General features: G+C 33.1%; 1 protein-coding gene across 1 annotated transcript in view; it reads right to left on the minus strand.

Moving 5' to 3' along the window:
* CALCRL (calcitonin receptor like receptor) overlaps nt 1-14,797 on the minus strand; it is a 45,316-nt gene that overhangs the window by 16,215 nt on the left and 14,304 nt on the right. The window contains exon 6 of the mRNA XM_063115346.1: nt 3,023-3,149. Within this exon, the coding sequence (XP_062971416.1) occupies nt 3,023-3,149 (127 nt within the window). The remainder of the gene's footprint in view (nt 1-3,022; nt 3,150-14,797) is intronic.

Here is a 14,797-nt window from a genome sequence, read left to right on the forward strand (position 1 = left end):
ATGGTGAGAGGTGTGAGCCAAACTTCATTCTTCTACATATGTATGTCCAGTTTTCCAAGCATCATTTACTGAACAGGCTGTTCTTTCCCCAGTGCATGTTCTTGGTGCCTTTGTCAAAGATCAGTTGATTGTAAGTACATGGATTGATTTCTGGGTTCTCTATTCTGTTCCATTGGTCTATGTGTCTGTTTTTATGCCAATACCATGCTGTTTTGGTTACTATAGTTTTGTAGCATAATTTGAAGTCAGGTAGTGTAATGCCTCTGGCTTTATTTTTTTTTGCTCAAGATTGTTTTGGCTATTCGAGGTCTTTGTTGTTCCATGTGAATGTTAAGATTTTTTTTTCCATTTCTGTGAAGAATGTCATTGGTATTTTGATGCGGATTGTATTGAATCCATAGATTGCTTTGGGTTGTATGGACATTTTCATGTTAATTCTTACAATCGATTTGCATGGAATGTCTTTCCCTCTTTTTGTGTCTTCTTTAATTTCTTTCAGCAGTGATTTGTAGTTCTCATTGTAGAAATCTTTCACCTCCTTGGTTAAATTAATTCCTAGCTATTGTAAACTAGCTTGCTTTCTTGATTACTTTTTCTGCCTGTTTGTTGTTGGAGTATAAAAATATTACTAATTTTCAAATATTGATTTTATCTCCTGCAACTTTACTGAATTCATTTATCAGCTCTAGGAGGTTTTCTCTGTAGAGTCTTTAGGTTTTTCTATGTATAGGATCATGTCATCTGCAAACAGGGACAATTTGATTCTGCCTTTTCCAATTTGGATGCCCTTTATTTCTTTCTCTTGCATAATTGCTCTGGTGAGTACTTCCAATAATATGTTAAATAGAAATGGTGAAAGTGTGCATCCTTGTCTTGTTCCTATTCATTCAGGATGATGTTGGCAGTGGGTTTGTTATACATGGCTTTTATCATTTGAGATATTTTCTTTCTATTCCTAGTTTGTTGAGAGTCTTTATCATGAAGGGATGTTGAATTTTTCACATGCTTTTTGTGCATTTATATTTAAGCATATAGTTTTTGTGTTTGATTTTGTTGATGTGGTAATCACATTTATTGACTTGCATATGTTAAACCATCCTTATGTCCCTGGGATGAATCTCACTTGATCATGATGTATAATCTTTTTGATGTGCTGCTGCATTCTATTTACTAATATTTTGTTGAGGATTTTTTGTGTCTATGTTCATCAAGGATGTTGGCTTGTAGTTTTCTTTTTTGTTGTATCTTTGTCTGATTTTGGTATCAGGATAATGCTGGCCTTATGTAACAGTTTGGGAGAATAGCTTCTGTTTCAAATTTTTGGAATAGTTTGAAAAGAATTCATATTAATTCTTCTTTAAAGATTTCGTAGAATTCAGCAGCGAAGCCACCCAGTCCTGTGCTTTTCTTTGTTGGGAGGCTGCTGATTACTGCTTCAGTCTCATTGCTCATTATTGGTCCATTCAGGTTTTCAATATCTGCTTGGTTTAATCTTGGAAGTTCATGTGTGCACAACATTAATTTTTAAATAATGCACATTCATGTGAAACAGAACACTCAATTAATGTCCTCTCAAAGGTAAAAATTAGTTATTCAACTATATTCTGTATATGGAAATGATAGACTTCAGCTTCAAATTTTTATCAATATAGTTTTTAGACATTCAAATCTAATTGAGCTTCTAATTCTTGTTTTCATTTAAAAATAAACTATTATGATAAAAGAATATAGAGCATTTCTCAGAAAATTATATCTTTGCAGGGCATTGGTGATATAAGCAGACAATAAATTTTTCTAAGAGGGAATTAAAAATAATTATACTACAATTAATATTTTGTATTTTAAACAAAATGTCCTTGTATATAAATATGAGATTTAGAGTCTTCTGCTCTGCAGCTTTCTGACAAAACTGTGAATCTCCATGTCCTAGAGAAATTAACTCTAAAATGGCAGGATGTTGGCCAGATTTTTATACTGCTAATTATACCCCAGTGTGTTCCCTAACCCAGTGACTTTAGAGCAGAGCATATACAAGATTAAGCACTCCGGATGCACATGTGCAAACAATGCAGGGAATTTAGAATTTTGGATATTACTCTAAAAACACACACTAAACATATATGAGAGTGTTGTTTATTGACATGTTGAGTGAAAATTTCTTTCCTTCCCTGATTCAGTAACTAGATAATTTAATTCTTAAGAAAAGACTTTATATACACACACAAACACACAAATCCATACCCGAAACTAAGTGTACATATTCTAAACAATATGAAAGCAGATGATTTTAAAAATTTAAATGTATACAGATATGTATACAGATATTTTAATTTAAATGTAGCTTCCATATATATACAGCATACACAAAATATATACATAAGTAAAAGTAAATTTTTTAGCATGTTTTTAAAAATATAGCCTGTAAGGAAACAATTTATAAAAGTTTGTCGAGATGATGATGACTTGGTAGATCTTTTTAAAATATTATGGTAATGAAATTTAAGGTTCTGCATGAATATATATAATTCATTCTGTTCCTGGTTTTATTAACTATTTAAAGTCAGCCTGATGCCAACAATATGGTTTTATTTAAATTTCCCATTTTCATGTACTCTTTTCTCTAACTACACAGTTAACTAACTGCTGTTGATTGGTTGATTTTTGGTTGATTTTTTCGATGGATTGAGTAATGTTATATAGTCATAAACCATGCCCCATCAGCCCCAGGGCTCTACAGCTATAAAATGAAGTGAAGTTATGTGTAACATACATAAATAATTGAAGCAAAGAAATGTATTTCTCCCTTTGATGTTCGCTGTTGGGGAATGCTGAGCAATATTTACCTTTCTAGATTGGAATATAACTACATATACTCTCTGTATGTCAGACCTGAAAATATACATATATGTGTACTTAATTACACACATAATGTATATATCGGGACACCCTTCCCCCACCTCTCCTTTTCCCTCTCTTCCCCACTCGCACCTTGAAGCTAAGGGTACAACTTTGTTTTACTTACAGGATTTGTGGCTACTAAGGCCTGGTTGTTGGCCACTGCAGTGAGGTGAATGATTGTTACAATAGAGTTACAAACGAAAGAGAAGAACAGATTTTTGTGCAAGGTAATCCTTTGGCAACTTAGGCTCCTGAAAGGCAAGAGAAACAAAGTGTGCTGACATCATCAAATGTTTCTACATTTTTTCTTAATCATCATTCAAATAAGATACATTACAAATTCTTAACAGCAGCTCTAATTTTATAAGAATTATTTTTTTCTCCCCAAGATTCACTCATGGTAAAATCTTAATTAAGGAAAACTTATAATTCCTTAAAACCTAGAGGCAAATGAGTTAGCTGCTTTAGTAGAGGTAGATATACAAAAGAATAGGAAATTTGTCCATACAAGTCCTCTACATAAATTTCTTCTGTTTTTTTCTAAACATGATCAATACTCACATTTTTATTCATCCTGCAAATGCAGAAACTAGGATTCAATGAAGTGAAATGACCAAAAAATTATGCAGCTAATAAATTCGAACACTTTAGATTTGTCTAAATCTAAATTCAGATTCTCACACAGACAATGCTCTTTTCATTACACCACGTAGACCATTCCATTAATGTGGACTGTGTATTTTACTGTAGTGGTAGACTGCAATTGCTGTTGGTATGTAGACCAGTTTGAGAAAGATAATAATGTATTTAGAATAGATAAATTGTTAAAAATATAGACTTAGCAATCAGTGAGGTTTGTTCAGCTTTACTAATTTTTTTCTAACTGGCCCAACCATACAGAAGATATAAAAATAGTATCACCTTTTACTGCAGTTCCTCTTGTATAAAACAAATGAGAAGAACTGGCTGTGCAGAGTTTATAGAAGTAGATTTCAGGAAAAGGTGACAGTGGTGATAAGTGATGCTGCTCTTCAGATGGAATTCACATCCATTCTATGACTGCCTTACCCACCCTGAAGGACAAACTCAACAACTATCACCTTCATGAAGCATTTACTCAAAGGTTTATTTTAAATAAGGTTTTAAAATAATAGAAATCGTTTCATTACAGAGACATAAAATTTCATTTTGTATGTTTTACAAAATTATGCAATTAATATGGTCAACCTAGATAATCCACTCTATATAATTTAAGCCAAAGACATCTACTTTGAAAACTTTAAAGAGATTTTCACCCAGTTTTATCACTACATCTGTTATCCTAAATAGATTATGTGTCCAGAATATTAGAATTGGATACCAAGGTTTTCCACACTTAAAAATGTAAAGTTTAGGCTATGTTGCCTTTCAAATTTCTTCCAGCTATAGGCCTGCAATTCTGTATATACCTCCAGTATTTTAAAGAAACTGGAAGTGAATTCAATCTAAATAAGTATTTATGGACCATCCATACATGTCTTTCATAAAGGTGAGTGCTATCAGGAGAGACTTCTGTGAAAGCCTTCATGACCAAGATGGCTCTTGGAATGATTGTTAAGTGTGGGTAAGACAGTCATATACCAGCAAGTATGTGGAATCCAACTGGAATCCATCAAGATAGAAACAACTGAAAACAGCTAGTATTTTCATATTGGAGAGACATTTACTTTGACTTGACTGCAATGCATGGGAGTAGTGAGAGGCAGGCAGGGATCAAGCTTTATCTACAGAGTATTGATGATATTCTATAGAAAAGAATCGGTCAAAGTTTTGAACAAAGGAGTAGCATAATTCTTGTTATCATTTAAGGAAATTCAACACTGAGAGAAAGACATCCTTATTTTTGATAAAATGTCATTAACAGTAACATGATTGCTTTGTGCTCACTGAGTGCGAAGAAAATTGATAAATATGAAAAAGGTCTAGTAAAGAATATTCTTTTCAAATCATTTATATTGTGTGTGGTTTATTTCTGTAATTTATCACTCTTTTATGATAAAAGTTATGAACATATAGAATTTGCCTACATGGTCTTATTTTAAAATGCTTGCTTTGAGCTTACTCTGTGTCTGTGGAGTACCAAGTACTGTTTAGGGAGAAACTTCTCACTGCTTATGCATGCAAATATCCACTTTTTTTAGTAGCAGAATTTAAGTAACTCAGCTACCATCACGGGAAAAAATTGTTTTCCATAACTGGATGATGTTGCCCTTTTCTGCTGAACACACTTATATCTAGGTCCATTGGTTAAGACATATATATAAATAACACAATTTCATATTTTTCAAATTATAACCAAAAGACTCAGAAGGTTTGCTTAGACAGCAAAATATGATATATTTGTAAAGAGTAAATTGTAATGAAGAAAAACAAACATTAATGAAGACCTTCAAAAATAGCAATATGTGATAGATGTAAGAGCTGAAAAATAGGACCCAAGGAACATAATACAAAGAACACACAGAATTATAAATGTTGATGATAAGATTTACGTGTGAGCAGATCGGAAGGAAGTAATGTGAAAGGCTAACTAGTTGACTGAAAAACAATTTTATTTTGCATTGTGTACACTTAAACATCCTTCTCTTCTCTGTGATGGTCTGTGTTTCTCTTCTTCTCAAATTCCCTCTTTTCTCATGAGCCTGTACCAATTCAATCTTTCTCGAAAGGTATGAACTTAAAAATGAGCTACTGGTATATATTCTCTTCTAAAGACTTGATTATTGTGAGTATAGCCACACACACCAAAAAGGCTTCTTTTACTATGTTAAAAAAGGATGTATTGCATTTCTCTTGTTTTCCTTTTTTAAACCCAATGTCATCATTGTGGACAAAGTTTTGAAATAACAATAAAGTCCACTTGGAATAGAGAATATTTAATATCAAAACCAAACAAATACTTAAGAAGATACTTTAAATCATTTTGTTACAGAGATATAAAGATTTATTTTGAGTGTTTTACAAAATTATTAAAATAATAGGGTAAACCCAAATAATTCACCCTACATAACTCAAACCAAAGACTTCTGTGTTGGAAACCCTCATAGCAAATTTAGCTATCCAAATTGTATTAAACTGGACCATTGCCACATCATTTCATTTTGTGTTGTGTAAATATGTCCTACAGTCTAAAATATTAATCTTTCTCTTTAGTTTCTTCTAATTCCAGGCACTGTGCAACTTAAATAAATGTGGACAAATGCTATCTGACATATGGTTTCTATCACTGGTGGTAAAAATGTCTCAGATTTTTCTAGCAATGTTACTGTTTTCTTCTAAACATATTCATGAACATTGTGAGTAGATTGGTACAAATAAAATCAACTTGAAAATGAAAACCAAAAATATGTGACTGGCAGACAAATGGTTTATTTAAATAAAACCCTAAAATATTTATGTATTTTTAAAATGTTAACCTGTGACCAATTTTACCTACTCTAATTCTGAAGTGCTTTTATTTTTTTATTCAAAATATCAAAAGCAATTATTTTACAGGCTTAAAAAAACATTTACATATATAAAAAACCCCACCTCTCTTAAATTTTATAATATCCTTTTCCATACTAGCATGACCATAGAATAGAAAACATAGTTTGTGGGTCTGGATTGTTTCCATTTCATATTGTTTACATATAGTTATTTCAGAACACTATTTCAACAGCAGCCAAGTTTGGCAAGAAGAGTCATAGAGGCAGTTGGTGCATGTGTGTCAACAAAACCATTACATTTCATACATAAGGTAAGCATGTCTTTTCAATTCTCTTTGGAATATTAGAAGCAAAGTAGTGTTGAGTCAGTACATGCAATTCCCAATGGGTTTTGAAGACCAACAGGACAGTGAAACTGACCTCTGCCACCTGCTAACAATACGACTTTGGGCAAGTTATTTAAGACTTCTAATCCTCAGTTTCCTCATCTGTAATTTAGAGATAATAATTGTACTTCATGGGAGTGGCTTGAAAGTTAAAGGAAACAAATCATTTCAAGCGCTTAGTGTAATTTCTAACCATGATGAACACTCAATGTTAAGTTAGGTATCATTTTTTAACATAATTATCATACGGCTGATTTTAATCAAGTTCTTTGATGGTTTTCTGTCACAAATATTAAAATAGCATCAAGGTTCACCTCAGTAATGTAAAACTGCCTCTATAATTAAAATAAAAAAGTTTTAAGGGCCGGCCCCATGGCTCACTCGATAGAGTGTGGTGCTGGTAGCACCGAGGCCGCAGGTTCGGATCCTACAAAGGGATGGCCTGTGCGCTCACTGGCTGAGTGTGGTCCGGACGACACCGTGCTGAGGGTTGTGATCCCTTACCGGTCAAAACACACAAACAAACAAAATACATATGCTTTAAGTAATTCAGTAAAACAGTAAAGAAATTGTCATTTTTTTCCTTACAAAACAGAAGAATTTAACATTAGGAAGACAATTGTCATTTGATGAAGGTTGATAAATCAAACAACCTAAATTATCTTCCTAAGGAATCTTCCCCATAGTTGTCTCCAAATTACCATGTTCACTATCATGCTGATCTCAAATATTAATCTGCACCATCTTGATAATTCTACCACTAGCATCAACAAAAACTTAGCCTTTGTTTTCCATTTGGTTTTGACATGAGCTAGAAATTTCCAAACTCCTTTCCTCAATGCAAATCATGAGCAAAATGAGTCATAGAAAGAGGGAATATAAGGAATATAAGAATAGCCCAGTACACAAAATACCCCTTTCTTATTCCAGTTTATCTAATTTAATTCTTAAATGCTCAGATCTTTTCCCAAGAAAATACTATCCCTGTATCCAAAATGAAAGCTCAGGTCAATCTGAACATTGTCAAAAACAACAGGCAAAAAAAAAAAAAAAAAAAAGAAATGTATTAAAAGAATAAGCAGCTTGACTGTCTTTTGTCTATTGAATGGAACCTTCATTAATAAAATTGCCTAATTATGTATGATAAGAGGTAGATACAACCTCTATCAATAGCTCTCTTTTAGCTGAAGGTGCATTCGGTCAATTAGAAAGAGCATGAGTGTTTCAAACAAGGTACTCAATGAAAGTCCCTCTTCCTCCATCATGTTCCCTCTTCTCTTGCTCTTGCCTTTCAGGGCTGCTTACTTAATGTAACATAGGAGTGCAGGCCTGCATAAGAACAGCCATGATCATTTTGTGTGGCCACCGGTTTCCTCCTATTTGTGAACTGTTCTGATACCAGTGCTCTACCTGGTCTCCTAGTGGAAAGGAAACCAAGAGAAGAAGAAACAGTCTTTCTGAATCCCTGTGATTCTTGTGCTCCAAAAACAAAGAGACACCCTTTTAAAGGTAAAAGTTATAATAATAGCAGCCACCATTAACTGCATCTTTAGAATATCCCAGGCACAGAGATAAGACATTATCTTATTTAACAACCCCTTAAAATATTATTATTCATTAATAAAATTGAGGTAAATTGCTAAATGTCATACTCTTATTAAAAGTTCTGTTGAATGTTGAAGTTTTTAAGGAAGCAATATGGCTTTTGTCTACTTTATTATTCATTTAGTTACTTACTATTTATTGATTCATGATAAGATATAGGGCACTGTTTCTAGATATTGGAGAAACAGTTGTAAATAATACAGAGCAAGACTCTGATCTCACGTTATTCACATTACAGTGAACAGTAAATAAACACATAAATTAAATAATGTAATTCCAGATAGTAATATGTGCTTTTTAGAAATGAAAACAAAATTAAGGGATAGAAAAAGACTGTGGCCAGGGTGAGGGGAATATTCAAGATACAACTGTAACAAGAGAAGACAGAGGAGAAAATATCCCTAGTAGAGAAGATATCTGGAATCAAAGTCCTGAGCTTAAAGGTTTTGAGGGACAAAAAGAACAGACAGTGTGTCAGAACATTATGCAAAAGTCCACACTGTTTTTTTTTCCATTCTATAAACGAAGAAAATTAAATTCAAAGAGCATAATTTACTGAGTGACGCTTTGAACCCGAAGCTCATAGTCTGTAGTGTTACATCGTTTTTTTTTTTTTTTTTTGGCCAATTAATGGAAAATTGTTTGTTATATTCCTTATTTTTCTTATTATCTTCACCTCTTCACTTTAAGACCTTCTCTGTTTTGGACATCTTACTGTTCCATCAGCAAACGTTAGCAACATAATTAGTATCCAGTTGTTCCTGGTTTTTGTTTTTACTAAATACTAAAAAGATGTTACAGTTTTGAGGGTTTACTTTTCCTTTCTCCTCATAGTCATATCTGTGGGTACAGTCTAAGGAAATAAACTATCTCTGCAAGAGTGAAAAACTAAACTGAAAAATTTATTATGACTTTGGGGAGAAAAATGTTATTATCTATTCTCTATTTCAAATTACAAAGTTTTAATCTATTCAAATGACTATATAATTTTTACTTCAGGAAATGGATCATCATGTTTGTTAAAATAATTTATTGTCATTCTATTCGCATGAAAATTTAGGTATGCTTAAATAGCACTTAGGTTTTAATTTGCTCAGGCAAAATAGATGAAATGCGGTTATAAAAAAGTTATACATCTATCAAAAATATCAACAGACATGAAAATATGTAACCTTTTAACAGGCATTTATAATTTTAAATAATACATTTATTGTCTAAGTCCAAATTCTCTAATTCAGTATTTACTTTATATTTCTATACCTGGTACTCTCCTCCATAAGCCAGTAATAGCAATTATCTTATAGTGGAAATGTTTTTTTTTTTTTTTTTTTTTTGTGAAAGCAAACCCATTACTTCTTGCACTACTTTGTTCTTATTCAAATATAATACTCTAATGTGGAAATACAATTATTTTGTTATATAATTACACTGGACATTTAAAAAGTTTCCAACCAAGAGTAACATTACTAAATAGGAATGTTCTCAGCTCTCACTACATTCAGTGTGAGGGGATGGATTTTTCAGTACATTGATTAAAACTCATTAATTTGGATATAGCCTCAGTGAGTATGATCTAATAAAAAGTCATAAGGAAAACTATAGCTTAGTAAACAATACCCAGTGCTAAGCTGGAGTAAGCCTGGGGTGTATACAACAGAATCGGATGTATGTCAGGACCATAGTGCAAATTTACAAGGAGTGAGCGTGCCAAAAAAGTTAAGAAAACAAGGATGATTTGGGGTAGGCCCTGAGATGTACGCTATTCATGAAACACTAGATGACTATATTTGAACTCAGTTCTTCTCAAACCCCTGACAGTGCACATTTTCCAGGTTTTAAATAAAATATCTAAGTGAAAGTTCTGATTTGCCAAAACAGGTAAGTCAGAATGACTTTTAGAGCAAGACTTTTTCTGTAGGCTTCAATGTAAAATGTCTTTAACTAGTTAGCTGTTTTAAAAATTGATTTAAAGATTGAATCATGCACAATTTTCAGGAGAAGAATCATAGTTTAAGAAAAAACTATATTTACTCTAATTCAAGAGAAACATGAAGAAACAAAATGAGATAAAAGTTCACAATATTGACTAAATATATTCAGATAGGATCTAAAAAATGAGAATTTGGGTTACCTGTCCTGACAATCAGAAATACAAGTCCTTAAGGGTTATTTTAATAAGTAAGTCAACTTATTTTAATAAGTAAGTCTACCAACTAGATAGAGATTTTTTTTCTGAAGTTTACTTGGGACTGATGGCATCTACCTAGAAAAGATATCATTGTCTATACACAAATAGTTGCAAATATGCAACTTGGTTTTCAAATTGTTTGGAATCAGTGTCTGAAATGTCAGCAAGGATATTCTTTCAAAAAAAGAAAAGTAAGAAAAAACACACTTTTTTCCTCAATGGGAGTCAGACAGTCAGTTGCTATAGGCTCTCTCTTTTATATGCACGAAGATGGAGACTTTTGTCTAGGTTGAAAGCAAGAGCAAGGTTTGCTATGCTCTCAGATTTTAAACAGTAATTAAAATATAATTTGTAACTAATTCCAGTAAACCTTATTTATTTATTATTTTTTTTATCTAAAGGGCTCTGTTTTGTTTTTTCAAGGATCATTATGAGTAAGAGTCATTGCCTCTTAGGGCTTGGCAAACCCAAAAGTTATGTCTCTTTCTCTTCCCCTCCCTTTCTGTTCCCTTTCTTTTTATCTCTTACTCTGACTCTTGCCTTTAGTTGGCTCTAATCTAAAATTGAAGTATATCTAGTGACTAGTGTTTCATGTTTTCTGTTTCTAATTTAAAGCATGGATGAGTTGTAGACTTTTCTCTTCTCTCTCTTAATAAACAATAACAAACAGTACCCTAAATCAACTTTTTGTATGCTTCTTGGTTTTTATTAGGGTGGATCAGTGACCCTCAATTATCAAAGAGGAAAACAAGATTCCTCTACCAAAGAATAAGCAAGGTTAAGTGCAGTATGAGGAACTGAGTTAAGCAGAAAGGATATGTTTATAGACATTTTTTCACACACAGTGATTTTATGTGAAACATCAGCTGTTCTGGGAACTGTTTCCACATTAGTTGGAAGAAAGCTAATAATTTTTGTTGCCCCTGACTCGACATGAACATGCTTCGTGAACCATTCAATTTCAGCATTTTCTGAGGTGGCCTTGGTCTTCCGCCTATCTAGCTGCAGAGTTTCTCATCTTGTTTTACACCGATGCCTCTATTGACCAGAATTTTAAGGAGTCTTAGTCTAACACCTTTCTTTCTTGATGGAGACAATGAAGGCCAAACAAGCTCAAGGGACTTGTTGAAGGTCACAGATTAGACATGAGAAAGTCAGTCCTAGAAGTAAGCTTCAAAATTTGTCTTTATTACTCACATATTTATTGAGTGCCCCACCATGTGCAAGATCTTATGTTAAGCCCTGGGATGTATAAAGAAACAAAGCAGGGATGACTCCTGTTCTCACAGGGCTAACTTTGTGAAAATCTTTCCATTACTTCTAGTGACTTTTCCTGTTTCAGTAGATAGTTCTGATGAGTATATATGAAGAGTGTCTAATTTCAAAGACTACAAATTCTTTAATATGGATTTAAGTATAGAGTAAGCTATATAGTATTTCACGGTCATAAAAAAAGTCATTACTTTGGACTGATTTACTTAACCATAGATTTTTCTGACCTAATTATATTATTAATTTGGTTAAAAGTTCATTCAATGTTTACTTACTTTTCTATATAAACATTATGACAATTTTTTTTTTATAAATGTGGTGCTTCTAAAACTAGGAATTGTGTTTTTAAAGATCCTACTGGTATAATATGCCTACCAGGGCTAAAATCTGTATTAAAACCTTTTAATGAACTAATAATAAAAGGTGATAAGATAACATTTTCTGAACCAAACACTTGCTTAACACTGTATCTCACTGATAATATTGCTGTTATCTCAGCCCTTATAACAAATCTATGATGTAGATTATCTACATTATAATGTTATGATGATAATGTTATCTGCATTATAAAGATGTGAAACAGGATTAGAGAAATAAAAGCACTAGCTACAGGCTAGTGAAAAAGGTGGGATCTGAGACCAATTCTGCCTGTCTAGAGAACATACTCTCATCTCATGATGTCTAGACATATAAAAAGTATTTACAATACTATACGTGGGTCTTCCTTGAAGAGGGTTTCTCATGTTTCACCTGAGTCCTGAGAATGTATAATAACAAATAAAAATAATTTGTAGCTTTGATTCTGTTCAGATTCTCCATTTTTAAAAGATGCTTATTAAGTCAAATCAAATGACTAAGCCAAATTGAAAAAACACAGATTGGGAGGAACCCTGGGAAAGTTAGTTCATTACTTAGGAATTAAGTAAAATTAGGTGATAGACTAGATAATCTGTTCATTGTTTACAGTTTACAATTCTACCTGCTGAAATTCTACCCATCATGTAAACATTTCTTTCAATGAGAAGATCGCTTCAGGACTCTTCTGATTCTATGAGTCAAGAGGCTTTCCTTCCCGTGTTCCCCTGGCTCTTTATAGCTCCACAGTAACACTTAGTTTTTACCTTGTATTACTACTGCATCAGGGTAATATTGGACGACTACATAAGTGCATGCAGTCTATGTGCCTGTATGACTGATATTGTCTAATGACGAATTTAGTTACTCTTACCATTTCTTGAGAGGTTCCTAAATGCCAGGTACTGTGTGAGTCTATTTTGCCCAGTAGTTTTTAAAAATATCTTGACCAATTATAAAAAACAAAGAAACAAAAAAACCCAAGGCTTATTTGAAAGCAGAATCAGGCCAAGTCCATGCTATTAATAAATGGGAATGGTAAGATTTAAATATATTTCATTCCTTCAATCACAGTCTCACACTATCCATTAAAATTTATACCTGAATTCAAGTGCATACCTGTCATACTAAGTCACCATTTAAAGATTCCTTTTTTGTTTAGTTCACTATAGAAAATAAACAGTTAATTGTCCTTTTAGTATAAACTTTATGTATGAGAAAGGTATGTTTTGTCTTTTATGTGGAAGCCAAGAACCAAATTTCTTATATTGGCAAGACATTCATTTACTTTAACAGGGTTTTGCCTAAATAGCATCCTACATTTAAAAAAAAAATGGAAATTTTAGCAAACAAATATAAGTATCTATTACATACAGTGATCTTTATTAAATAGAAGACTTGTTCTTTTTCTAAACAAGAGGCCTATTTATATGTAAAATATGAGTACCATATTTAGGACAACACCAAATTTCTGGCCTATCTTTTGGGATAAAGAATGTGTCTACAGATTTTATCTTTAAAGTGAATGTACTTAGCATGTACATACAAAATTTGAGTTTTAAAAAGTGTTTTTCCATAGATAAAGTAAATTAATTTTGAGGTTTTAAATTTTAAGACTTCAATTAAAATTTAAAATTACTAAGATTCATGGAGACCATGTGCCCTGTGGTGCCAGCACGCAACCCAGCAGGTAGGTCTCACCACTGCTGGACTGCATCCCCAGCCTGGCTGAGTGCATGCTGATCATAGAGGCACCTCCCCAGAGTGGCCCAAGACCTGAGGTGACCACACACCTGAGGCACCAGTGGGCGACCAAGCAGACACAGAGGCAGTCATGCCAAATTGGCAGCCCCAGAAGCATCCTAGCCAGACAATAGTGTCGAACCAGTGGACCATGAAATCCCCTGCCACAATGACTAAACATCAAAGGAAAGATACCAGAAATATGAAAAATCAAGAAAGTACACCACCAAAAGGCAACAACTCTAAAGTTCTAGATCCTATAGAAAAAGAAGCCCTTGAAATGTCTGACAAGGAATTTCGAGTGATAATTCTAAGGAAACTAAATGAGATACAAGAAAACTCAGCTACACAACCTGGTGAAATGAGGAAAAGTATACAGGACCTGAAAGAAGAAATGTACAAGGAAATCAATAGCCTGAAAAAGAATGTAGCAGAGCTTGCCTAGCTGAAGAAATCATTCAATTAAATAAAAAAACACAACAGAGAGTTTAACCAGCAGGCTTGTGGAAGCAGAAGAGAGAACTTCTGACCTTGAAGATGGGCTGTTTGAAATAACACAGGCAGACCAGAAAAAAGAATTAAAAACATTGAAAAAAATCTAAGCAAGATATCAGACAACCTTAAGAGCTCAAATATCCGAGTCATGGGTATTCCAGAAAGGGAGGAAAAAGGAGATTGTATTGAAAACATATTCAGCAAAATAGTGGCAGAAAACTTCCCAGGTATAGGAAAAGACACAGATCTTCACATTCAGGAAGCTCAAAGATCCCCAACTGTATTCAACCCAAAAAGGTCTTCTCCAAGACATGTTATATAGTCAAATTGGCATAACTCAAAGACAAAGAGAGACTCTTAAAAGCTGCAAGAGAGAAGTGTCAAATCAC

Source organism: Cynocephalus volans, chromosome 1 (genome assembly GCF_027409185.1).
Source record: "Cynocephalus volans isolate mCynVol1 chromosome 1, mCynVol1.pri, whole genome shotgun sequence".
In the NCBI taxonomy this organism is placed as follows: Eukaryota; Metazoa; Chordata; class Mammalia; order Dermoptera; family Cynocephalidae; genus Cynocephalus; species Cynocephalus volans.